This window comes from Camelus dromedarius, chromosome 31 (assembly GCF_036321535.1).
Source record: "Camelus dromedarius isolate mCamDro1 chromosome 31, mCamDro1.pat, whole genome shotgun sequence".
Taxonomy (NCBI): Eukaryota; Metazoa; Chordata; class Mammalia; order Artiodactyla; family Camelidae; genus Camelus; species Camelus dromedarius.
The window spans coordinates 18,483,144-18,508,693 of NC_087466.1; the positions used below are offsets into that span (position 1 = coordinate 18,483,144).

General features: G+C 52.1%; 1 protein-coding gene across 1 annotated transcript in view; it reads right to left on the reverse strand.

Annotated features, from left to right (window-relative positions):
• KDM2B (lysine demethylase 2B) overlaps positions 1–25,550 on the reverse strand; it is a 106,193-nt gene that overhangs the window by 48,124 nt on the left and 32,519 nt on the right. The window contains 5 exon segments of the mRNA XM_064481248.1: positions 6,362–6,843; positions 8,934–9,060; positions 14,627–14,742; positions 21,240–21,393; positions 22,386–22,479. Of these exon segments, the coding sequence (XP_064337318.1) occupies positions 6,362–6,843; positions 8,934–9,060; positions 14,627–14,742; positions 21,240–21,393; positions 22,386–22,479 (973 nt within the window).

Here is a 25,550-nt window from a genome sequence, read left to right on the forward strand (position 1 = left end):
GATTTTACAAGGTTCTCAGGAGCATTTGTACCGCGTGTGCTCTGGACGTTAAAATAACCCTATCTGTGGGGGAGGGCTGGTTCTCCCCATTTCACAAAAGCAGACAGTAAGGTTCTGAGAGGTTCAGTGGCATAGTTCAAGGTCACACGGCCAGGAGGTGGTGGAACCTGGCATTGACCCAGTCCACCTGACTACAAGCCTGAGGAGTAACACTGAGTGAATAAAGCCTCAGGAAACCAGGCCAGCAACCTTGGGAGCTGATTTCTACCCCGTTATTGAAAAATAAGAGACAATCTGGGCTCAGTTACCATTTGACCAACAGATACAGAAGTGAATCATCCTCACCTGTTCTTGCAAATAAGAGGCAGAATTCGGCCACAAACTCCTTCATGAATCCTTTTCCCAAACTTTCCCCCAGTCACAGAAGAGGCACACATGACCCCAGTGGGCCTGCCTAAACACAGCATTTTGTTGACATTTCATGGTTCTTAATAACCTGCATGAATTTCACACCTTCCTCCACAAAACATCAGGGTTTGTTTTTTCTAAAAATACTGTTTCCTACTCCCTCAAAACAATCTTTTTTTTTTTAAAAAAAGGCTTTTCAAGAAGATGCTCCATGTTTCTCCAAAGCTTTTATATACATGTACATATATACATATAAACATACACACACACACACATATCTACACATACATATCTCATCATACGTTTGGGGAGCAGGGGACTTCCAGAGGATTTTCTGCCCCCTTATCTCTAGCTGGGGGTGACACACTCAAATGCCTCCAAGAACCAAGCAAGTGAAACATACAAAGAGACTAGAGCAACAGAGTGAGTGGTGAGGCCAAACTAGAGACCACACGCCCTGTTTAAAGAGGGCAAGTGCCACTCAATTTCAACCCAGTGACCTCCCAGGGGAATGAAAGCCCCAGCAGAGCTCAGATTTTTCAGAAGAAATCCAAGATCCAGAGTCTTATTTGAAATCTCTCCAATTTCAAATTTTGGCAACCAACGGAAATGTAAAAACAAAAAGCACTGTGAGCTAAATATACCTGTGGGCCGGTTCGGGCCACGGGTGACCAGTTTACAAACGCTGCTCTGCATATGACTGAAAATAATGCCCATTCGCGTTGGTTTGCTTTGAGTTTCCTTATGAATTGTCTCAAGATTTCCTGTCATTTCAACATCAGAGCTGGAGTCAGTAACTCACAAGAATTGAAGTGCGGCCTCTTTAGAGGAAAAGTCTGGTTACAAAAGCTACTACTGAAGGTATAAGTATTATTAATAATTAATACATAATGATAGACAATAATTAAAATTAATAGGGACCTCCCCAAGCATCCCTGATCTCACACACACTTCCTGAAGGACGCAGAGCTCCTCTCCCTGTGTGGCCGTCAGTGGCCACCAGGGGGCGCTCTGGGCTCTGTTCCTCAGGGAGGTATTTTCATTTGTATGTGACAGGCTGCGGGCAGAGATTATTCTAATTGGAGATTTTCTCTCTGAGAAATAAATTGTGCTGAGGGGAATCATGTCACTGGCTTCCCTGGGCTCTGCCAGAATTTACACACTCCCTGGGGCTCCTGGAAGCAGAGACTAGGAAACTGTGCCTGTACCAGCCCAGTGTTCTTTGGAGTACACCCTCCGAGCCTTCTGAGTAGGGAAGCCCAGGGCAGGCTTTCTACAAGAGAAAGACTGGGGCCACCAGGCCCTTTCTGCGGGAAACTGCCCTGCTTTTGACCTAACAAGATAACCACAGACAATGGATGTGCTGGGCCTCTGCTCCCCCTTACACGGGATTCTCTCAAACAGCTTAATTAGTTAACAAAGGATTCAGGGCCCACTGCTCCCCAGGATGGGGCGTTAATACTCAGAAACTCCATCTATAACTGGGACTAAAAATACCAACACTGTGACAATAAAGCAGAGGCATCAGGAAAGAGTCACCAAGCACAGCCCGTAGAGGGGGAGTAACCCGCATGGAGCGGCTCAGGTTGCTGTTCCGGGGACCCAGCAGTCTCTCAGGAGGGTCCCTCCCACCTGAGTCAACGCACCTTGGGTCTCTACTCCAGCCCAACCACCTTGTGCCTGCCCGTAAAAACCTATCTGTACTGGGATGAATTTTGTCTGTCAAAAAGATATGCTCAAGTCCTGGTACCTGTGAATATGACCTTACTTAGATTTTTCCAGGTCTTTGCACATGTAATTAACTAAGGATCTTGAGATGAAATAATCCTGGATTTAGGGGGGAGCCCTAAATCCAATGACTGGTGTCTTGTAAGAGAAAAGAGAGGGGGATTTGAACACAGACACAAAGAAGAAGGTCATGGGAAGACAGAAGCAGAGACTTGAGTGAGCCCTCAAGCCAAAGAACACCAGAAACCACGAGAAGCTGGAAGGGCAAGGAAGCCTCCTCCCCTAGAGCCTTCCCAGGAGGCACAGTCCTGCCAACACCTTGATTTCCAACTTCTGGCCTCTGGAATAGAGAATAAATTAGAGAATAAATTTCTGTTGTTTTGGGCCACCTAGTTTGTGGTCATTCATCATGGCAACCACGGGAAACTCACACACCACACTTGCCACAGTGCATCATGGTTAAAAACTTATTAGCTACATGATTTGGGCAAGTCACCAGATTTCTGCGACTCAGTTTCCCATCTAAGAAATGGGATAATAGTAGTCCCCACTTTGCCAAGGTGTGATGAGGATCATAATGCCCGGAAGGTATTTGGCACATGGAAAATGCTCAACAAATGTTAGCCAATCCCTTTTGGCTTATGCTGTAATTCTCATTGGGATACACTGTCCCCATCCTCTGTATGCAGAATTCTAAGCACAGGGGAAATTGTTAAAGTTTATTTAGTTGGAAAGGCAGTTTAACACCTGATTTAGCTGCATAATTAAAATTAGTGGCGATTAAAATGTGATTCAGGGGGGAAAAAAAAGTGTGATTCAGGGACCCAGAAGTTAATTTTAGGCCAAAAAGAACCCTGAGTGGCATGGATCAGCTCATCCATTTTTCAGGTCTAGGGTTTGCACAGGCATCTAGAACTCAGATCTCAGGCCCCTCATTGTTCTCCTTTGTTCTCCTGAGGTGGTACCAGCAGCCAACTCAGAATACACACGGCTTGTTTTGCGATCACATTGGGAGTTCCTCATTTGAGAGGCCCATCTCGTTCATCCCTGTATCAACTCTCTATCTCTCACAGCCCAGCAAAAACACCAAACTCAGGGCTCGGTATTACACGCAGCCCCCAGAAGAAGAGCCTCAGCAATTACTGGAGGCCTGACTCCACCCCTGGCCGGGCTGAATGTGGTTGTGCCGTTTTCTGTGCTCTGGGTCATCTTCAGGGTGTGAGCAAGGCCAGGCTGCAGCCCTCCCACTGGATTCCCGCCTTTTGGCTCCTCTGAAGCAGGTGGGTGTGATGGTTCTAAAAAGAGCTTCAGGTCTGGGCTCTACACCTCACTGCTTTACAAAACAGCCACACCCAGGAGGGGCAACTTCGATGAGCAGGTGTGTTCCAGGGTCGGAATCTGATGACCCCCAAGAGAGAAAAGCTGTACACATCATCCTTTCATGGTCATGGGGTGTCACAGGCTCTCACGCTTGACCCTAAATGGGCGTGTTTTCACTCCACAGTGTCTGAAATGATAATGTTAATACCAGCTCCAGCTCACTGAGCACTTACACGCCCTGTGCTAAGGGCTAAGCCTCGCTAAGTTTGATGAGGCATGATTCTTAATATCCCCCTTTTACTGCATTCCCCCAGAGTATTCAGCTAGTTAATGGATGGCAGGGGATTCAGCCTGACTTCAGAAACTTTAGTCTTAAAAGATAACATCTATTTGGGTGATGAACTCTTAATTTAGAATTATTTTCCTTCTTATTTGGGTTTTGATGGAAGAACAATACAGCTGATCTCCTTTTTTGTGTCTAAAAAAAAAAAAAAGGTAACACCTGAAAGCAATGGCCCCTCAGTGTCTCTTCCAGGCCCTTAATTTCATTCTGCCCCGCAATTCTATGCAACCCCATAATTCCATGTAGCCCCATAATTCCATGTCGGCCCACAATTCCATGCACCCCCACAATCCTAGGCAACCCCATAATTCCATGTGGCCCCAAACTTCTATGCAGCCCCATAGTTCCATGCAACCCCTTAATTCCATGATGACTCACAATCCCATGCAGCCCCATAATTCCATATGCCCCCACAACTCTATGTGACCCCATAATTCCATGCAGGCCCATAATTCTATGCAATCCCATAATTCCATGTGGCCCCACAGTTCCATGCGACCCCATAATTCCATGTAGCCCCATAATTCCATGTGGCCCCAAACTTCTATATGGCTCCATAATTCCATATAGCCCCATAATTCCATGTGCCCCCCACTTCTATGCAATCCCATAATTCTATGCAGTCCCATATCAAAGTAAAAAGGATTTCCACAAGCAAAGAACACCATTTCCTCTTCAGATGAATGTGTTTTTAACTCATTTAAACATTTTTGGAACCCAGTGCTATTAGTGATTTTATCATTGATGAAAATATCCTTTTACTTTATAGGAACTTGGAAGGAAAAAGTAGCCACATGAAAGAACACTAAGGTTTCCTTTAGGAAACCCCAAACCCAAAACTGCATGCCACAAGATTTAGGGGTTCTTAATCTAGGGGCCCAGAACAGGCTAAGGAATCCAAGACCCCCTGATATCACACACAAAATTTTGTGTGTATAAGCATATTTTCACAAGACTCTCAAGAGAGATCGGCAACCTCCAAAAAAGTCAAGAATCAGTGAAAAAGACCTACTTGTAAGTAAAGATTTGCTATGTAGGGATATTCACCAGAGTTCTTTTACCTGGCAATTTCCCGGAGTTATAAAATTGTAATTCCATGGCACCTACAGGGGATGCACCTGCTTGCTACACAGTGAGCTACACCTGGATCAATGAGCCTGCACACCAGCTCCTTCTGCAGTTAGCACCTGCTAGACTTCCTGACTGGGCCCAAGCTCTCACCACCACTAGACCCCAAGAGTTCAGCCCCTGATCACTGAGCACCCTAAAGGGCAGAACAATCTTAATACTTCTATATCCCAGGGCCTGACACAATGTGTCCTAAATGAATAAACGTACAAATGAACTAATTAATAAGTTCTGCGTTGAGTTTGCAGCCATCTAAGAAGAGACTTGAATTCAGGTTCCAACCCCAGTGGCAGCTGGATTTACTGGAGGATCAGACACTGGAAAGTGAGCCCAATGTCTCAGAGGCCTCACACCAGACAGCCTCACCAACGCTGAGACAGGAGGTAGCTCCGTGCGGTGGAACCCACACAGGGGCTCTGGGGGCTTCGTCCCAGCCCCACTACCTACCTGCTGTGTTACCTCAGGCATGTCCCTTGACCTCTCTGAGCCTACTTCCTCATCAGTTAAATGCAGATAATAAGAGTACCTATCACTTCCCTGGCACGGGTACCTGGCAGGTAGTAAGCTTTCAACAATGTTATAATTAATTACTATAGGACAAGGCCTTCCAGTGTAGTTCCCGTTTCCTAAACACACCTCACATTTGCACTCTGCCTGTAACAGCCTCCCGCATCTGGAGGACTCTTATGCAGTCTCCAAGGTCCAGCTCAGATTCCCTCTGCATAACTGCCCCAGAGCCCTAGCCCCTGGTGTGGCCAATGAGTGTCCCCTCACCACACTCCCACGTCCTGGGGACACACAGCATGCTCAGTGGCACTCAATTCCCCATCTCCTGATTTCTTCACCTGCCTGCTGCCCTGCTGGACAGTGAACTACCTGAGGGCGGAGACTAGGCCTTCCTACTTTCCATTCCGCCAGTGGCCAGCACGGCTCATGCTCAGTGAGACCTTGCTCGATGACTAGGCTCTACCTGGAGACCTCTGAATCCCAGGCGGCCACGCGGTGCGCCTTAGCTGGCCGCTCAGATGACAACCAGGATGTACAACCTGCTCACATAAAAGAGATGCGTGCTCCAGGGGAGCAGCAAGTCTTCCAGACCAGGATGGAGGAGTCCACCCCCAAACCCAGCGACAGTGCTACTGGTGTAATGAAGGCAGTGACCCATACTACCCTCCAAGCCTCGGATTTTCAACAAGTCCTGAGAAAGAGTTCAGTGTCAACCATGGAGCCAGCTTCCCCCACGAGATCCCCCTGCAGGTCTCAACCGTAGCCTCTACTTGGACACCCCAGAAGGGCTTGCTTATACCAGAGGCCCCTCTCCGCTCACGGATAGTCTGCACCAAGCCGAGCTGAGCTGCCCTCGGGAGCCTGCATGCTGAACAGAAGCTGCCTGGCCCTCCTCTGCTGCCCAGCCCGAGGCGGCCCCCTGCTCACCTTCACCCCCTCCAGGAGGGCCTGGGGGTCCTCGATGCCCTCGGGGACGCACTTCTTGTTCTCCGGGAGGGATTCAAGTTTCTCCACCAGCGCTTTCAGGCCCTTCAGTTCAAACTCGGTCAGATGGGTCCACTTGGCAGAGACCTCGGTGGCGGGAGAGCCGGTGGGCGTCTTGGGGTAGTCTGCGGGCATCGTCGTGGACTTCACACTGTCCTCTGACTCGTTTGACAGAGTCCTTTTGAGGAACCGCATGGCAGGGGCTTTGGGCTTCTTCCCAGGGGCCTCCTGGTCCTCAGAGGGGGTGCTGGTGGGCGAGGCAGGGCCATCGGTAGGTGGTTTGGGCGTCTTATCTGCACCCTCCTCCTCTTCCTCTTCCTCTTCCTCCTTCTCCTCCTCCTGAGGCTGCTGCTCACAGGACTCCTCCTCCATCTCCAGCCAGGAATCAGATGAGAAGCCGTCTACGCTGGGCTTTCTTGGGGCATCTACAGGGGCAGGGTGGGGGGGTGGGGTCACAAGAAAGACTGAGATGAACGCCCCAAACTCCCTGCTGGAAGTCCCTGGAATCCCCACTCACTATGCCTCCGCTTTATTCTGCAGATCACGCTTCTTTTGACAATTCTTATGGTGTATACCTCCCTCAGTCTCTAGAAAGGCTGGGGTCAGTCAGACAAGAGCTCTGCTTTTTCCCAGCTGTGTGTACCCAGACAGGTTGCTTCACCTCTCTGAACACATCAGGCACTGTATTTTTCCATGTATAAAAATAAGGCAAAAAGAGCACATATTCTATGATTCCATTCACATGAAATGTCCAGAACAGGAGGAAATCTATAGAGACAGAAAGCAGATTAGTGGTTGCTTAGGGCTGGAGGTATGGGCGTGGGGAGATGGAGGTGGTAACTCAGGGATACAGAGTTCCTTCTGGGATGATGAAAACGTTCTAAAAATTGACTGTGCTGATGTTTGCACAACTCTGGGAATAGACTAAAAACCACTGAATGGTACACATTAAATGGGTGAGTTGTGTGATATGTGAACTATATCCCAAAAATGCTGTTTAAAAAACACAGGCAAAGAATACTTCCCCAAAGGCTGTAGTGAGGATTAAAAAAGGCATCACAGGGCCCTCAAGGTAGCACTCGAAAACAAAAACAAAAAAAGACACATTAGGTGTCTCCCTAACGTTTCCCCTTCTCTTTGGCTGATGGACTAGAGAGGCAGGGGGAAACAGTGGCAAGAAAATTTAATTAAAAAGTGGGCTGAGATTACCCAAACACGGCCTCAAGAGTCCCTTTTGAGCCTGGAACGGAATCAGGAACTTTCTCCTGTGGCCCTAAATATCCAAATGAAAGCAGTGATCCTCTGTTTCCTGGTCTGGAGACGAACACAAAATCAAGGCCCTGGTTCCCCCGGGAAAGGGTAGCTACCGCAGACACAGAGGTCATCACGCTACTTCAGAATCACTTCCCATCTACCACCTGCTTCAGAAGAGCTGGTTGTAGGGCCTGGTATTTTTCAGTGCCTAAATATCACGTCATTTGACAGGAATGCGACTCAACAGACCCCCCCCCCACCTCCCCCTAGACAGAACCTAATTTCCAGGAGGCGAATGAACAGTTCCCATAAAGACTCCAGCAGAAACATTTGTTCCTGGTCACATGCCAAGCCTGAATCCCCTAAAGTCAAGAGAGGAGTCAAGGGAAGGAAGAGGCTTGCAGTGAGGGAAAAAAATAAGAAAGAATCCAAAAATCTTGGAGACTGCAGGAGAAATTGACTCTAAAGGAGACAGACAGATACATTTTTCTATCCCATGATGAGAGATGCCATGAATGAGGCCCAGCGACTCCAGCATCTGGGAAAACCCCTGAGCAGCAACAGCTCAGAGGCAGAGGGGGAGCACATTCTTCCTACAGATGGCTCTTCGGGGCTGTCACAGCTAGATGCGACTTCGGGGAGGGCGTCTGTGAGTCAAGATTCAAGGACCGAGCCATTCTGGGGTGAGGGGGGTACATCCCTTTAAGTAATGGCAGGAGGGTAGGGCACTGCAGTTGCGGCTATAAATGCTCTCTGCCCCTCTGCCTCTGTCCAAACCACCCACTGCTCTGCCAAGCTTACATCTCCAGTCCTGGTCATCCCTCCCTCTGGCTTATAGCTGGCCTGGGTTTTGGGGGACTGGCTGCATCTCTTAGGCCTGTTTCTGTATAGATAAAAACCTAACCCTAGTGCAGGAAGAGAAAAATCAGCTAGTGGCCAGAGAGGAATTTAAAAGAACCAGGATTCTTTGCTCTGTGGGGAGCCTGTCTCAGCAGCCATGTCCAAGACTGGTCCCTCCCCACAACTGCTTAGTCAACCAGCAAGACCTGGGGGCCACCAAGATGACTGCCGGGGTCACGGTTTCATTTTCTGGGACTCTGTATTCCAAGTGAGAAGCTGACAAGGAAGGGTCTCTAAGAATCAGCCCAACACTCTGGCTCAAAAGAGTTCCTGGGACCCAGAACTCCCAAAGGCCCCACTGAAAACATTATTTCTGCCCCAGCTGAGCAGTTGAGGCAGCCGGGCTCCAATGCTCACTCACCAATAAGCATTGATTCTCTCTGGTATTCCTGAGTGAGGTGGGACCGCTGGGTCACGCAGTACACGTATCTCTCCAAGACATACCAGCACATCTCATAGTAGAAAGGGTATCGGAATTTGGGCTGCACCTGAAAGCAAAGAGCCAGGGGCAGAGGTCAGTTTCTGGAGGGCAAAGGGGAAAGGAGGGAGAGAATTGCACTGGGTAGCGGGGTGTTCCTGGGGGTGGGAGTTATTTTCATCGTCTTAGCAAGAGCATAAATGGTGTGAGGGAAAAATGGGAGGTGGGCTGGAGAAAGCGCTGCAAGGGACAAGAAACCAGCATGCACAAATGAGGAGGAAGAGCGCGGGAAGAGGTCTACGTGAGAGCGTCAGGTGAAAGGTCCCTGAGCTTCGCGCAGGGGAAGCTGTACGGGATCCGCTTTGTGCTTCCGTGAGATGCAGAGAAACAGCTGTCCCCTGACCTGCAGATGGAGGGTGCGGGTACCTGCGGATACGAGCCCCTGCCTAATTCTAGCTACCGCAGACATGGGCTCCTCACCGTTTTCAAAAATTCTTGAGTAGACTGTTACCCTTCCCTCTCACCTTGAAAAACAGAAACCAAACCCCAAACCTGACCCACTCGCAGACAGGCTGTCAAGCAATCTCCTGCACCCTGTGAGGGAGGCGGCAACAGGCGGACCAATGAGGGTGGAGGGGTGTGGCCTCCTGCCGCCAGGGGCGGGGCCTCAGAGGGGTCCACCTCCTGCTCCTCCCCCACGACACCTGGCACCGCCCAGCCTGGATTTCCACGGAGGATTCCCTCCTACCCAAGTCCCTGGTGTGACCTGGGGCCGCCCTAACACTGAGGGACACATCCCCAGGTCTGGAGCAGGAGTCCAGATGGAGATCCCCTTCTGGCTGCTTCTTATAGGGAAGCAAGTATAGGTGCAGATAACTTTGTGTCGGAGCTGAAAAAGGCCAGGGGCCCCGGGGGATTCCGATGAGATGGCAGCAAGAGATGGGAAGGAAGCAATACCACCGAAGGCCCTCGAACAGGTGAGCCTTCCAGAAACTGTATCCTGAGTGGGCGAGGGTGGTGGGAGGTGGTCCCTGTCTCCCACTCGGCCCTCTTCTCCAAGGCTCCACATGGACCAGGTCCACACTCACTCCCGGACTGCACTTTGTCCGCTCACCAAGGGTGTGTCTGCCTTGAGGGGACTCTGTGGGGCCAGAGACCCCTCCTCACCTCTCCCATCCTCCAGAAGCTCAGGGAGTTGGATATTAAGGAAGCACATTCTCCCACCTGTCTTTGCTGACACCCAGCAGACGGCATGCTATGTCTGGGACAAAGGCCAATCCACACAGACCTAGGCCCTCCATCTCCCCTAAAATGCTGTTGTCTTGCCCCTCAGTGCCCACCTGGCAAAGGCCCAACTCTGCCCTCTTGGAGAGTCCCCGCTCCAGTGCCCCATCGCCTTAGGCCCCATTGACTCAGTTCCCAGCTGCGAGGCCCTTGTCCCACACCGGGGGCCCTTCCCTTCTCCCATCTGCGCCCTGGGTCCATTTGATCTCCCTGCCTCTGGTGGATGGTAAGGCTTTGGAATGAGATCCTGGCCGCCGCATGCTTTTGAGCTCCTTGGAGGGATGCATGGAGTTGGAACATCATCAAGCGGTTTCCTTGGCTCCAGCTACTTTCCTGAGAACCCCAGTTTTATTGCTGGGAGAGTACTCATCTTTCTGCAGTCATTGGATCAGCGCCCTCCTTTAAAAAGGAGAGAGGCTCTTCACCCTGATACAGACCCCCGCCCCCTGTGAAGAGAGGTTGGAGGGTGGGGGGTTCTCAGCCCCACCCCTACTCCACAACAAGGGCCAAGCAATTTTGAAACAAATTGTCAAAACCTACAGAGCAGGCTGAGGGGACAGGCAGGCCCACCTCTCCTCTGATCCTCACTCACATCTCCTGACTTTAGACTCGATTGGCGAAACTCTGAAGTAGCTTTTGACTTTTCAAATTTGGGGAAACCGTCAGAGCCACTCTGCCCCGATGGGCTCCATGGCACCCTGAGACTCTTTCTACATTAGGGGGAAAAATTTTTTTTTGGCTGTAGTTTGTCTCCCCTCAGTGTTGCTGAACCCAAGGGAAACCAGCTGGGTGAAAACAAATGCTGATGAAGGAATTCAAATTTTGTCTTTTTTATTTTTATTTTTATTTTTTTTTCCAAGAGAGCACCGCAGGAAACAAAATTTGCAAAGAATTGACTTACAAACGGGTTGTCGCCTTCCACCCTTCGCCTTCAAAAGGTTTCAGCCACATGCCTGGGAACATTAAACACACGATTGCTCAACATTATTTGTTGACAAAGTCGGAGCCTCACCAAATTTGAGTTGTTCACCAAAAGGCAAGGTGGTCAGAAAGCATGCAATGCTCCCAGCCTAGGGGGGTAATCAATCTATCAGCGGGTCTCCAGGGGTCAGTTTGAGTTCCCAAAGGCCCCTTCGAGTGGCACCTGGCCTTAGCCCTTCCTCTTGGAGCTGAGTGACCTCAGGAGATCAAAATCAAAGATGTTTCAGGGGATCTAGGACTCCCAGGTCTCAAGGACTTGAAAAACTAAAATTACAAGGGTGGGTGGAAGTGTCTTAAAATTTGTTTTTCTCCTGGAAAAAAAAAAAAAGTCAATGGAAAAAAAAAAATCCAATGGTAGGGGAAAGGTGAGAGGAAGGGTAAATTATTTGCAATTTCCAAATAGATTCACTGGCTGAGTGGGAATGGGGCGTGCTGGCATTACCTTTCCTGAGAAGGCTGCTTTCACTAGAGCCATTAGGGGAAAAAAAAAAAAAAGATAAATATAAGAGAGACGGCAGTTTAATGATCAATTGGACCATTCCTATCCCTTATCAACCTAACTGGAGTTAAAAACATGTAGTTCTAGTTGCTGAGATGTTATCTTCAAATAATAAACATGCAACACATCCATTCTCTGGTGGAGCTCCTCCACCCCTCTGCCTCTCTTTAAAATGAGAGTGGAAAGACGTAATCTACACAAGGGGGCCGGGAAACAAAACCCCACCAGGCCCAGAACTCCTACACCTGTTCGCGCTTGCCTGATGGGCAGCAAGGTGAAGTCACCTATCTCTAGCCCAGAAAAATTAAAATCATGAGAGCAAGACATGCTTCCTAAACATAGGAGAACACTGGGGTTCCCCTCGTCTTGATGGAGAGGTCCCCCTCCTTGGACCACAAAGGCAAATTATTTTTCTAAAACAAACCCACACCATGGGGCTTAGAAACTGACAGTTTCCTCTGTCCCACCCTCTGCATTTGGTTTCCAAGCAAAGCCATGTTTTAGGACTTGAAAAACTATTTTTAAAATGGCCATAACCTTCTTAAGAAAGCTCGCAGGGATGTAAAGAATAAAGCTGCAGTGAGCTGACAAGGAGCCCTGGCGTTTTGTCTGGCTTCCAGTGCTCTCTCCGCACATCTTTTGTCTGCCTTGGCTCCTAAGACATAAACAATTGGGCCTTGTGGCCAAGCCCTCTCCAAAGACCAGAAATCAAAGCAGATTAAACAGCCTGCCTGCTGCTGGTTCCAGCCCAGCCTGCTTGCTGGCACCCCGCACCCCTCCACCGCCCATCAACCTGCTTCAGGAAACCAGATGGGGTGCCCACTCAGACAACAGAGACAGTGGGCCTTGGGGGAGGGGGGCTCTGCCGTGCTCAGCTGGATGTGGGCGCAGTATTCACAGCAGCTCGGCGAGGCGCAGGGTTCCGCTCCATTTCCCTCCCTCCCGTCTCCCGCTGAGGGGGGAGGGGAGCTGGGCTCCTAATGGAATGATGCGGCCCAAATCCACTGAGATGTATGATCCAGATTCCCTGGGGGAGGGGGACGGCTGCCAAGATTGTTGCTGAAGCCTTTAGAAATCCCATCCTGACGCTGGCTTTCAGGAATTGCCTGGAAAGTTGTGGGCCTGACTTCTAGAGTTCTCCTTTTCTATCCCACACCTACTCGTCTGTTCACAAACAAACTGGCCCATTCTTCAGGGCTGGCCAAAGAACAGTTGGCCAGAGTCCCAGACAACACTTGACCCAGACTATAAATGACCACTCGCACCCAAATGGCGCCTTTCTCTAGAACACCACGGGGCAGCATCCTTCAGACTGGGGCTGGAACTGGCCTCCCCTAGCCCGGGAAAGGAATGGTAGGTTGGCAACTGAAAGGAGAGGCGCGAAAATCCACAAAACAAGACCCAGTCTCTGCAGATCTGGGCATCCCAGCGGCAAACCTGCCAATCTGAAGATGTGCATTCGCCCTTGTTAACACACCTCCCCAAAGTGGTCCTCAGGAAACCCTTGGACGAGGCCCCTCAACATCAGGAGTATCGAAAAGGTCAGATGCACACATAGTGGCTGAGACTTTGACTCACGTATGTGATTCCATATAGACCAAGGCCTGAAAACAAGACCAAGAAAGGCAGGGACCCTGGGCACAGAGCATCTGCTTCTGTGAGATGTCTCCTTAGGGCCTGGTGATGGCAACACCTCTTCTGGGTCCAAAAAGTCACCTCTGAGGCAAAGCCCAAGAAGCCCAGGTGTGGTCTATCCACACAACGGAATACGATTAAGCCACCAACAGGAACGAAGCACTGACAAATGCCACAACGAAAGAAGCCACACACAGAAGGACATGCGTTACACAGTTCCGTTTACATAAAATATCCAGAATGGGCAAATCCATAGATCGGTGACTGCCAGAGGCTGGAGGGTAGGGGGCCTGGGAGTGACTGCTAATGAGTACAGGGTTTCTTTTTAGGGTGATGAGAATGTCTTAGAATTAGAAATGATGGCTGAATAACATTGTGAATGCGCTATACATGCCACTGAATATACTGTGTGTGCATGGATTATAGCTCAGTTAGAAAAAAGAAAAGAAATACTTGAATAAAAGTACGAAAAAAATAAGTAGTAGACCCTTTTTGCCCCGTTTCCCACCCCCAGACCTGCCTCAAATGCCTGGGAACATGGGGTCAAGTTCCAGCATGGGAAAGAGGGTGGCATGTACCAAGCAGCCGGTGCTTTTCAGAGGAGACTCATGGAACGGAGCAGAGCAGAGGGCCCACATCAGGTTCTGAGCCTCAGCCCCCGTCCCTGGTGGGGGTGGGGGAGACCTGATGTCTAAGAAATTGTCCAGGGGAAAGGGCCCCCCCACCGCCAGCCACAAGCAGACACTGAGATGGAGCTCAGAGACAGTACGTGGGGGACTCACAGACACTGGCTTCCTCGGGGTTCTACATCATGTTAGGGTCCCCAGGGGACACATGGTCAAGACCCGATCTACATTCCATGGTCCCAGCCCCCTTCGAAACCACAACAATCACTGTGAAACACCCCCGACTCCTTCGCATCCCTTTCTGCATGTGGGAAGAAGGAAGAGGCAGGGTTCCTGATATCTCACGGTGCTTTCTCAAGTGATACTTCCTCTTCACAAGGGGCTTTTGGCTGACACCGGCCTGGAGGTAAACAGAAACTCCCAGGGCTCCGGGTGGGGCTCGGCGGGCACCCTCTGCCCCGCTGAACCAGGGCCAAGGCCCAGCTAGAGGCAGGGAGCAAGAGGGATGAGGGGAGCAGGAAGGACTTGGGAACCACCTCTCCGCACACCCCGAGCAACAGGCAGAGCTCGGGGGCCGGGCGCGGCCAGGAGGGGAAAGGAAGCCGCCTTACCCGTGTCCTGTCCTCGATCTCGTAGATGCGCAGCTGCATGGGCACGTTGAAGCTGTGCAGGATGTTTCCACCGAAGACCAGAGAGTCTACGGGGGTGTAGACAGCGTGGATCCAGCCTGGGGTGGGGAGGGCACAGACAGGGTCAGCCGCTGGCACCTTTGGGGCCCCTCACTAGGCCTGCAGGCAGGAGGGCATGAGAGGCCGGGGTGAGCACCCAGGGCCAAAGTAAGGATGCTCAGGCTGTCTGATGCAGAAAGCCGAGTTCCTGGCTGGCCTAGAGGACCCAGACCTGCAGCCCCACTGGACAGCTGCAGGCCGTGACCCCTGGCTAGCTCACATTGGTTGGTGGGCGGCTGCAGACCAGCTCCCTTGTCCTGAAGACGGAGCTGGCTACAGCAACCAACAGAAAGGCAGGCCCTATCTCCACCCCTGCTGGCCAGGGAACTGGAAACCTTGCACTCAGGCTACCCATACATCCTCAAACTTTTTTCTCACCATCCCAGTGACTGTCCGTCTCAGGGAGGGCTCACAAAGGATTGCTCGGGGCTACAACTAAGGAGTGACACTTTGCCAGAGCTGCAGGACCCAGATGCCTTTCTCTGCCTGAAGCCACCTCCTGCCATCAAAATCCTCCAAGGCTCGTTTCCAGGTGGTCTCCTCAGCCACATGACATCTGCACTCCCACATCAGCTCTGCTTCTGCTCAGCCCGACAGCTGCTGCTGACAAGTCTCTCCTGTCGACTGCAGCTTAACAGCTTGGGGCATGGCTTTTTCATCTCCCTGGGCTCCTAGCCCAAAGGCAGGCCCAGCAATCATGAGAAGGATAACTGAGAGCTACCCTGTGCCAGGCACTGGTCTGAGGGCTTTACAGGGCTCATCCATTTAATTCTCACAAGGTTCCTAAAAGTACATGCGACATTCATCCCAATGTACAGATGAGAAGACTGAGGCACAGAAAAGTGAAGTCACTTATAATGACTGGAACCCAGGGAGTCGGCCTCCGCTTGGTCCCTGAAGGCTAGAGACCAAGCAAGCCATCTCATTCCCTCAACGAGTAACTAACTAAAACATCTCAGACTGTGGCTCCTGGCTACATAATGGACGGTGCAGAGATAGGGAGCAGGTGGTACTATAACCCATTCCCATGTGCAGACACTGAGACCCAGGCTAAGAGAATGTAAGTCACTTGCTGAATGAAGTCACAGCTGGTAAGTGACAGGCCTCCGTTTTTAACCGCTATGCTGCATCAAAGGCTTAGCACAGGCCTGGGAATCCCAGGAGGCAGGCCTGCCAACACGCAGGGGAGGCAAAAAGAGAAACAAGAAAGATGGAGGCAAAGACAAGGACAGACAGAGGCAGAGGGACATACAGTGAAAGACAGAAGGTCAGCAGAAGGGAAAGGGGACAGACAGAGGCAACCCAAGATCCTGACCCCAGGCCCTTGTCCCCCACAGCCCTGAGCCTAATTCATTTGCTTGGAGGAAAATTACAGAGGGCTCCCTGCCCACCCCCAGGCAGAAGCAATTCCAGACTTTCCCCGGTGAGCTGAAAGACACCAGCCCTGAGTCACAGGCAGCCACGGGTGCCCACGGCTGTCAGGGGCACAGCTGCCTCCTAGGAAGAGAGCTTGGAGGCTGCGTGGCCACTGCTGGCATCCGTGTTGACACTCTGGGTGGCTGGCCCTCCCTGCTTGGGGCGAAAGGTGGAACAGAGCTGGCGGTCCTTGGGGGAGGGCGGGAAAATCCACCAGACAAGAGCTCAGAAACGAAGGCTTCACATAACCCGGTTCTGCTGTTTCCTTCCGCATCTCTGGCTCGGGCACAGCGGAGGGAGCCAGCTGCTCTGCCGGGCAGGTGAGCCCTTGTGGAGTTACCTGGGTGCCTTCCCCACCGCCTCCCCCGCTCCATGCTGCCTTTAGATCTCACTTTCCACATCTGCTTCAGCCTCTCCGCTGTATACCAGCTGACTTTCTCAACTGTGCAGTTTTTGTTCCTACCCAGCAGAACTATGCTATTATTGCTGTTGTCACCACCATCAGCATTATTTAAGCAACATTTCCTAGGACCGGGACCTAGGACAGCCGGGTTTAGGCAGATGCTCGTGGTAGGGGGAAGCCTGAACGGGGCAAGGATCCTGGGCCCCGCTCCTATGCTCCTCACATGCCCACCTACCGCCCAGAGGCCTGGGTCTGAGACTGTCCCCAGTGCTGCCTCACCATGTGGCCTAGGACACTCAACTGCCCCTCTCCTGGCCTTCATGTGCCCATGAGAAATGAGGGAGACCACTGCTTCCCTCGTGAGCAAGAACCCAATCCGTGTGAGCAACTGCCCTTGACATCCGTGATGGTCTCATCCATCACGAGGGCTTTGGAAAGAATGGTACCCATGTGAATCAGTATTTATCAGCCCTGGACTCTCCCTTCTGGAAATGCAGGTACACCTGACTTATATCTGTTACCCTGATGTGAAAGGTGCCGTTGCAAGCAGAGGGACAGGGAATCTGTATTCCCAGACATTCTCAGCTTCCATCTCCTCTCCTCTCCTCCTAAAGCCAGTGCCTCACAGGTGGGTCAGGCAGCCTCGCCTGGATTAGAGTCACTGCTGAGCCCTTCCCACCAGCCACCCTCACATCTGCTCCATCACTTAAATGCCTGCCTCTGAAAGAACCAGGGAGTGGAAATAACAGCGTTCATAAGCCCTATCTGAACCCACCCTCCCGATGGCATCTTGTTCACTGCACCCCAGGAAGCACAAGAGAGCAGATGTCCCCAGACTGGTGACTGCACTGGGGAGGCTGGCATCTGCCTCCTGCTTCCAGGCCAGAGTCTTCATCAGTATGAAGACAGTAAGAGACCACTGAGGCCAAGCAGCAAGGGACAGATCCAGTCATGGAAGGAAGGCAGGTGACCCACAAAACCTACTGACAGGTGTTCTCTGAAACCTGAAGGGGCCGAGAAGGCCAGCCTGAAGGACGCTGGGCTCCATCATCCTGGCTGCTACCTCGCACTCAGGATGGATCTGTCTCAGGCCTCTCTAGCACCTTCCACACTACCAAGTGGACCCTTAAGAAAGTTTATTAAATGAGTACATAATGCTCCCAAAGTCACACAGCTGAGAAGGGAGACCAGATCTCAAGTGTGCTGACTCCCAGGCTGAATCAGGTGGGCTCTGAAACTAGACACACCTGGGTTTCCACTCTGCCCTGTCACTTTTCCTTTTTTTTTTCACCCTGTCACTTATTAACTGTATGACCTTGGACTAGTTTGTTCACCTCTCTGGGATTCAGAGAGATTAAAAGGGAGGAGAGGGGGTTCCTTTACATGCTTACAAGAGAAGATAATGGACATAAAATGTTCATTGCTCAGTAATGCAAGTTCTTACTACTATTAATGACAGCTCTCCTGAGCTGGTGAAGCCAGCATGGGAATTGACCATAGGTCAGGTCAAGGGAAGAAAAAAGATGTCACCGACTCCAGCTTTCCTTACTCCTAAGGATCAGACGGAGACTTGGTGATTCCCGGGCCCCTCCTAACCCTGGCTCTGCGTGGCCTGGGGAGGCCACTGTATTCCCACCTCCTTTGCTGTCGAGAGCTGGCCACCTCAGCAGGACAAACCCAAGCCTCTTTCTCCAGGTCGTCTAACTCCTCAATCACCTTGAACAGTCTTCCTCTTCCAGGCAGCTTTCCTGGACTACCCAGGAATGAGGCCTGAAGAACCATCACCCAGGAAGCAGTGAGCACCCAAGACACAAGAAGAAAAAGATAAACTGCATCTCACAAAGATATTGTGACATTTAACGTCTCCCTGTCTCGTCGGCATCCATGAGCTGTCACAGAGCCGATGTGGCGGCTTGAGGCCAGCATGAGATAGGACACATGTCTACAATCACACTGTGGGGGTGAAAACCCAGGTCAGAGGTGGGAATGCCAGAATTAGACCCTCCACTTCCCATTCTGAAAAGCTCCCAGCAGGGGGCTAGATTCCTCAAGGCTTCCTCCCCAAAAGCCACATCCCAACTAGCACAAATCTCAAATGTGCATCTGGCTCAGAGGGTGTGACACTGGCAGGAATCCCGTTACCCATGAGGACCCAAGATGTTCACCTAGTTCAGTGACTCCAAAACGCTAGTCCTTTCATTTCCTCTGGTTGGCAACAACATGAGAAAAATGAAGATGGTGTCGATTTTCATAAACTCAAAATTACCAAATTTAAAGTAGTGATGGTCCTTTATTCTGGAATTGCATCCTTCCAACTTTTTCAGTGACAGTAGAGTCTTCCTTTGTGAAACATTAGCAAAAGTAGCTGACAGGTGGTGGCTGTTTTTTTTAAATTAATGCCTATTGTCAGCAAAACTACAACTTAATAACCCTGTATCAGTTCCCAACTTTTCCCTCCTCACTGGGTTCATGAAATCAATGTCCAGGAAACACATGTACACCCTGCCCAAGAAGGTGACAAATTCCAACTGTCCCTTTTTTTCCTTCCCCAAAATGCAGGAAAAAATTCCTGGTGTCTCACTCAAGACCCTTAGGGCCAGAAGTCTTTGCTGGGGTCCTGCCAGCAGCAGTTCAAATCCTCTTCCTGCCTTCAACAGTCGGTCACACCCCTGCTGTGGCTTAGATGCTGCCTCTTGAGACCTTTCCCAACTTGCTTAAGTCACCAAAATTAACACCCCTCCCATCCCAGGTTGGGGGGCAGGGATGCGCCACTTCCAAGTTCTGCACAAGGTCCTGAGAGAAAGGGCCTGTCCTCCCAGGGACGTTAGGAGGCCTGTGCTCAGGACACAGAGTTGGGAGGGGTCTTGAGGTCCCAGAGTTCAGCCGCACCCTGCCCCCATTGTAGAGATGAGGTAGTTGAGGCACAGAGAAGGGAGAAGACCAGCCCAAAGTCACAGAGACAACAGCAAGGCCAAGAACACTCCAGAGTTCCTTTGACTCCACCAGGGCCAGTCCCCCAACACCTGCAGGGTGGCTGTGAACACACTCACTCCAGGCTGCTGCTTCCTTCCCGAGTCCCCATGCCACACTGCCAGGCCGCGCACCATAAACACTGCCCACCAATTACAATTCCTTTGTGTCCCAAGCAGGGGTCCCTCCCCTCTCCAAGCCAAGCAGGTCCAAGGATTGACCTGGGACCCTGACAACAAAGTCACCCCCACTAAACCCCACTACCTCTAAATCCCGAATTTTAATAGTGAAGTCTCCGTCTTCTGTCCAACTTTCTAGAAGAGCCCAGGTGTGCAGGCCCCACCCCCACGCCCCTCAGTGGACACTAGTGCTTGACACCCAGACCCAGGGCCAACTCCAGTCCAACTCTCAGAAACAAGTGTGGCCAGCTTCTCCAGCCAATGGATCTTAGTGGCCTCAAAGGATACTCCTCTCCTAAGAGCCAAGCTTCCACTCAGTGGCAAATTCCCCGCAGGCTCCTTGGCATAACTATATATAGCCTCTACTTTGTACCTCCAGTGACGGGGAGCTCAGTACCTAGCAGAACAAGTCATTCCAGTACCACTTGGCTGTATCTCTTCTTCCAGGAGACGATTCTTCAACTGCCTGACTGTCACTACCATACACCTGCACTTCCTGGGCAAGACAATCCAATTTCTCCTTCAAATTCATCTCACCTGATGTGGTACCCAGACTCTTCTCTGCAGGTTGACTTACCCTCTAAACTACAACTCACGAAAAACACCATCTTCTACATGTGGCCTCTGTACAGTGAGGATGTCACCTCCTTCATCCTGGGTAAAATGCTTTCATTAATGCAGCCTAAGATTCCTAAGTCACCTGCCACATCCACTAGTGATACAGCCTGTAACTGGCCCAATCTCCCTGCCACTGGCCCATCTCCCAAGGAGCTGCAGGCAAACGAGTCTTGGCTCCCTCAGTCCTCACAACCACCCTGGGAAATCTTACTTCCATTTTAAAGATGAGAACCTTGAGGCACAGAGAGGTTAAGTCGTTTCCAGGAAGTCACATCTTGTAAGCAGCAGAGCAGGAATTTGAACCAGGGCAGGGCACTTCTGGCCCCAGGGCGCATGCTCTGAATTACTGTCCTCTGCTATAGTTGTAGAGTTAATTTTTTTTGGAAGGGGGAGTCCAAGTACAAGAATTGACCTTGATCCCAATTACATTTCAGCTTGTTCTGTAGGAAGGAGGCTGCCACTCTGGGTCCTTTTCCGGCTACCCAGGCTTTTAGGTGCCCCATAAGGCCCCTGGGGTCTGCCTTTCCCCAGCGCCCGCCCTCCTCCCTCCCCTCCCCGCTCAGGTCTCAGGGTAAACCTGCCCCACCCCTCCCCAAGGGACCACCATCATCCTCTCACTCAGAAATCTCAGCAGGAGGAAGGCATTCAAACTTGGCCTGAGGGAGGGCCACAGGCTTCCTCCCAGGAGAGATCTCTAATCCATAGGCAGGCAGATACAGGTAAGATTTGAGAGGCTATTTTCCCTGAAGCCTGAGGTGTGCTTCTCTTTCAAGGACAGCCAAAGGCCAGGAGGCCCACAGAAACCCCATCACTTGGCCTAAACCCGTGGCTGAGGCCACCAGGACGCAGGAGGCTGCTGGGAGAGCCGGTGGCCAAGCGAGAGCCCAGCAGCAGTCCTGCGGGAACCTACCGGAAGGGATAAAAAACGTGTAGCCCTGTTTCAGCTCAATTCTTTGGCATCGTTCCACGCGGTCTCCCAGGAAGATGTCGCTCTGTTTGCCTGACAGCACCCACTCCTCGTACAGTGCCAAATTGTGCAAGGTTGGAGGAATCAGCCAAAAGATCTTAGGAGGAAAAGGAAGCAATCCGTTAAAGACCAAGGCCAAAGTCTGATTTCTTCCAGGCTCTGCCATAACCCAGGAGACAGCCCCACCTGCCTGGGAGCTGGGAGGAAGGGGAGGACCCGTTCCCAAGACCCCTCCAGGACCCAGCCCCACGGGTCTCTAGGCTGGCAGGGAGGGCTGTGCTGCCCCTGCCTGCCTTTAGAGAACCTCCATTCCAGCTGAAACACCAGGGTGGGAAGACTTCCTGAACTGGGTGGGACATTCTTTCTCCTGAGCCATGGGTTTGTTGGGGAGGTGGGGGAAGGAGAGGAAGGGGAATTTCCTAAGTGGTATGATAAAAAGGCCCAATAAATAAACCCAGCTTGTGCTCACTATGAAGAAGGGGGAATAACATCTGGAACCAAGCAGGATGACTTCTTACCCAGAATTTCTTCCAACATATTTGGTTAGAACAAATGCACACGTGTTCTCAAGAAGCACCCACATCCACGCAGGGACCCCTACGTCCCCACGTGGACATGCACATAGGGGCAGACACAGCAGGAGCAGCCTGAATGCACGCCCCACCTCCTTTCTCTGGGCGATGTCTGTCCCTGATGTGAAATGTTCTTGGAGGCAGCTGGAGATGGCAACTGGACTTTTAAGTTACAAGGTCCCAGTGCTGAAGCTGAAACTAGTCTGGGGAAATGAATGCTGGAGGTTCTTGGGCACTAAATCTGGAGTTTTAAGCTGGCCTAAGATTCTTAGAACATTGGACTGAGTGACCAGATGTGATGCAAAAGAGTTGACCTTGATCATTCCCTCCAGAAGAAAGACAGAGGGTGAGGAGGTGGCCCCAGGGGGACCAAGTGGCCCTGAAAGTACTCACAGGGCGGGGACGGGCTGGGGGGGGGTGCTAGCTGGAGGTCAGGAGAAGGGAAAGGTGAGCAAGCCCTTCCACCCACAAACAGCCAGGGATGTACAGAGATTTGAAGAGACTCAGCTCAACTCACCTTCCCACCCCGGAAAACATGGTACCAAACGGAAGTGCCTCCAAAGTCGATGTGGAAGTCAGTGAAACAACCTTTCACGCTCATCAGACAGTACCTGCAGCACAGACGCAGGGAAGCAGAAAAAACAATTCAATGCCTGAATCACAGGAGGTGAGCAAACAGCTTCAGAGACGCTTGACCTGCTGCCCTTTTATAAACGCTGACACTGGGGAATTTTCTTCTTTTTTTTAAAACCCAAATCTAATCGGAGTTCCCCATGGGGGAAGCCCCTGTGATCAGGTGACAAATCTCAATCATTGGCTACCTGCCCCCAAGGCTGGGGGAGGCATTTTTGTTTTCAGGTTCCCGCAAGAGCGGGCAACCCACAGGGTACTTGGTTCCACGGTTTCTACTCTTGCCCTGCCCCCATCTCCCACCCAAGAAAGAGGCTTCCTTTCTGCTCCTTCCAGCTCGTATACCTGCAGTTCTCCCAAGCTGCCAGGCCCCTCTGCAGCAGCGGGACCCCCTGGAATTCAGTTGTAAACCACCTGCATAGCTTGCCAATTACCAGTTCCCATTCATCTCCTCATTCATTCAACATTTACTGAGCACCAAGCAGTGGTCCAGCCCAGAGCGAGGCATTGCACTTAGAGAAATGCATAAAAATGCATAAGACCCCTGTCCTCAAGGGTGAAATGCTCTCACTGGAGCACTGCACTGGAAGAGTTAAATGGCAAGACAAACTGCAACTGATTGCAAAATAAGCAATGCAGCTGAAAGTACAGGGGTACCAGCCATAAAAGACCACAGTGTATGATTCCATGTATGGAAGGTCCAGACTAGGTCCATATGCAGAGGCACAGCAGGTCAGGGGTGGCCAGGGGCTTGGCAGAGTTTGGGAGGAAATGGGTAGTGACCGCTAGTGGTGACAGGATTTCATCGTGGGGTGACAAAAATGTTCCAAAACTGATCGCAGTTGCACAACTCCATAAACATACTAAAAAACATTGAATTGTTCACTTTAAATGGGTGATGGTATGTGAATTACATCTCAATAAAGCTGCTTTTAAAAAGTAAAGCGATAAAGAGAAGATCCTGGGAGTTGGGTGATGGACGGGCAGAGAGGGAGGGAAAGAGAGGGGGAGGGAGAGCCTGGCCCTTAGAGGCTTGGACAGAGGGAGTGCGTTTGGGAGAAGGAACCTGCCAGCGGCTCCCCTTCTGAGCTCTTGCAACTGCCAGACAACCCACCCTTCCTTACAAGTCTCCTCCCTCCTTCCTCTACATGCTGCCCTGGGGGTGGGCAGAGCTGAGGAGGAGGAGGGACGGGAAGGCTGCCAGGTCCAGGCCTGGCAGTGCCAGGGCCCCTTCCCTCCCACCCACCCCTTCCCACAAGAGCCACCGGCAATACGGCTGGGGCAGCCTCCCCACGGCTCATGCTCACGCACCTTGGCACCTCCAGAGGCCCGCGCACACACACGCTTACCCCACTGACCTCTTTTCCCCGCTGTACTTTGCTTTTCCATGGTTTGGGGAAGAGGGGAAGAATGGGGCAGGGACAGGCAGGGAGGAGCCAGCTGCCTGAGAGGAGATAATGGGGAGAGGAGATAATGGGGGGCGTAGGGGCTGAGCTGGTTAGGAGGCTGGAGGGCTCCAGGCGCCCCCTCCCTCTGGCTGCCTTTTGCACCTCACATTCAGGTGGACCCGGGGCTCGGCAGTATGCAGGCGGCGTGCCCCGCGTCCCTCCTCCGGATAGGCTGGAAGGAGCCTTAACCATGTGTCTGCAGGAGGCTGACAAATCAGAAGGCCTTCCCGCACATCAGGGCCCCGCTGCCTAGCAACCCCATCGGAGGGGTGTAGTTGACAGAACAGGACGCAGCCCTGTCACGAAGACAGGAGCGGGCTGCGGTGCTGGCGCTGGGGTTGTTAAAGTCCCAGCTCCGGCTCCAGCTCTGGCTCCACACCCTCCCACCTCCTCCCCGCCCGCCGGGCCAGGTCCCCACTCTGAAAGCCTGGATGATCCCCTTCTTCCTAAGCAACTGGAGGGAGAGCAGGGTGCTGAAGCCCTAAGCCACCCCACCCCCACGGACCACACCGGCCTCTTCTCTCCAAGCACTGCTTCAAAATATTAGTCTTCATTTTCCTAAAACTACCTCTTCCTCTTGGTTTTGTTCTTTCCTTTTTTTAATCTAACCTTGGTTTCCACCCTCCTCCAGGCCTCAGCAGAACAGAGACTAGGGAAAACAATTTCAGTGTCTGTGGGGTGGAGCAAGGAGATGTGCTTCCTTCGGTGTGCAGCAGGACACCCACCCAGGTGCCCAAGGCAGACAGGAGAGCAGCTAGGATCTTGGGCTCCAGGACACAAAGCCTGCCTGGCCAATCATCCACCTCCAACCTGCCAACCTCCTGCCCTGGCCCCAACCTCCCCAGCACGTGTGGAAAGGAATCCCTGCGAGCTGCGGCTGCTGTGTGCCAGGGAAAGTTCTCCAAGTTGAGCTTGTGTCTGATCTGCCCCCCTCCCAGTCACCCTCCAGCATCCTCTGAGGCCCCTCTGAGCTTGGGGGCCCACTTCCAGACTCGCCTCTCCGGGAGAGGCCCCTCCTCCCATGTCCCTCGTTTCCTGGCCGCCAGGCCTGAGCTGCCCCTCCCGCCCGGCAATTGCATGCTTTAGGGCGACCAGGGCACCCGGACAGAGCGGCTTTTGTCCCGGCCCTTGTAGCTCGCCTGCCCCGCGCTTGTTCTGGGTCTCCCCCCTTACTCCTGCTTCTCGCTTGCTCTGGCGTGACGCCTTTGCACTGACCTCTAACAGCTTCCTCTTCCAAAGCACACCGCAGTCACATGGGCACCCCGGCTCCGTGCCACCGCTGCTAAGCTCTGGCCGGCAGGGTTTCCGCCTCGGCCGCCCCCTGCCCGGAAAGCCGCGCCCCTCGACAACCCCCACCCACCCACGGCCCGGATGGCTTCTGTGTAGGACACCCTCCAAGTTGGCGGCTAAAAATCGGAGGCCCCCGAGCTCAGCCTCTGGGGGAGAGGTTCCCGCCTCCCAAGGCCGGCGCTGGCTAGGGAGGAGCGTGGTAGGAGGGGGCGCTGCACCTGCAGCACCAACTTTAGGTCGCTGCCTGGGGTCCGGGAGGCGGGGCGGCCCCACCCCGCCTTTTTCCCTCCAACTTAGCAAAACTCCCCTGGCAG